Raw genomic sequence first — 891 nt, 5'->3', positions numbered from 1 at the left:
ATTTAGGATAAACATTTATAAAAGATGTTAAGGGGAAAATATTTTTAAAACGAATTGTTTCAGACAGTAAGAACTAATTTGAAACTTGATCATCACATAAAGGTGTGACGTAGTAAGTTGCTGGAAAAGGAACGTTGTGTCGATCGGGTGCTTCATGCAATACGAAGCAATTGCTGTTGAGCGCAGTTCTTAAAATATTTGATCCATTGAGATGGTCATCACCATACATAACGTGAGTGAAGATCTTGGTACAACGAGTGTGGACAACAATCAAGCCAGCATGTGGAGTCACTGTCCAATCGAAGACAGCCCCGCGGATATGTTGAGTAGTGGATGCTAGTTGAAGACATTGGAAGAAAAAACATTTTGATTTTTCGATTTGTTGATCTCTCAAAACCACGGTCATATTGAATGGTTGGATCTGCCACCGATGGATTATTACAGGCCAATGTGGCTCAGCTAACATTAACCATTAGCAAAAAATCGAGCTGGACTTTTACAAAGAATGAATGGCATCAAGATGTAAGGCAATTTACAACATGATGAAAGAGCAACGGAGTGAGGATGCTAAAGAATTTCTAGTTCTAGTAATTGCTGTTACGCATGAATTGTTCAGCTGTATGGAAATATCCCAGTGGGCTAGAGGCAGCATAGTCTTATCTACGATGAATGAAGCTGAAGAAGCACCTCGCTAGTAAGCATATCTATGCTTATTTGCTCCAACTGTTCCAGGACGGCTCGCGGCATTCTATTCGAGCTACGCATATGTAATATGTGACTTAGTCCATTGCATTATGAAAGATGCATATCTGCAAACTGATGCAGTTTGTTTATTCCCAGCATATGACATATGGAATGTCATTTCTAGACAGGTGCAAGAATTGCCATAGG

The 891-nt window shown here is 39.5% G+C and overlaps 1 protein-coding gene across 1 annotated transcript; it reads right to left on the bottom strand.

The window, feature by feature from the left end:
- Positions 1-85: 85 nt before the first annotated feature.
- Positions 86-406, bottom strand: Tsp_14615 (conserved hypothetical protein; the record flags this gene model as incomplete). Its single annotated transcript, XM_003367972.1, has 1 exon — positions 86-406. A coding segment is annotated over exon 1 (321 nt), but the record flags the coding sequence as incomplete, so codon positions are not given.
- Between the last annotated feature and the right edge of the window lie 485 nt (positions 407-891).

Source organism: Trichinella spiralis (assembly GCF_000181795.1).
Source record: "Trichinella spiralis strain ISS 195 chromosome Unknown Scfld3348, whole genome shotgun sequence".
Classification (NCBI taxonomy): domain Eukaryota; kingdom Metazoa; phylum Nematoda; class Enoplea; order Trichinellida; family Trichinellidae; genus Trichinella; species Trichinella spiralis.
The sequence above is the reverse complement of the archived record's forward strand: the minus strand, read 5'-3'. Positions and strand labels throughout refer to the sequence as shown.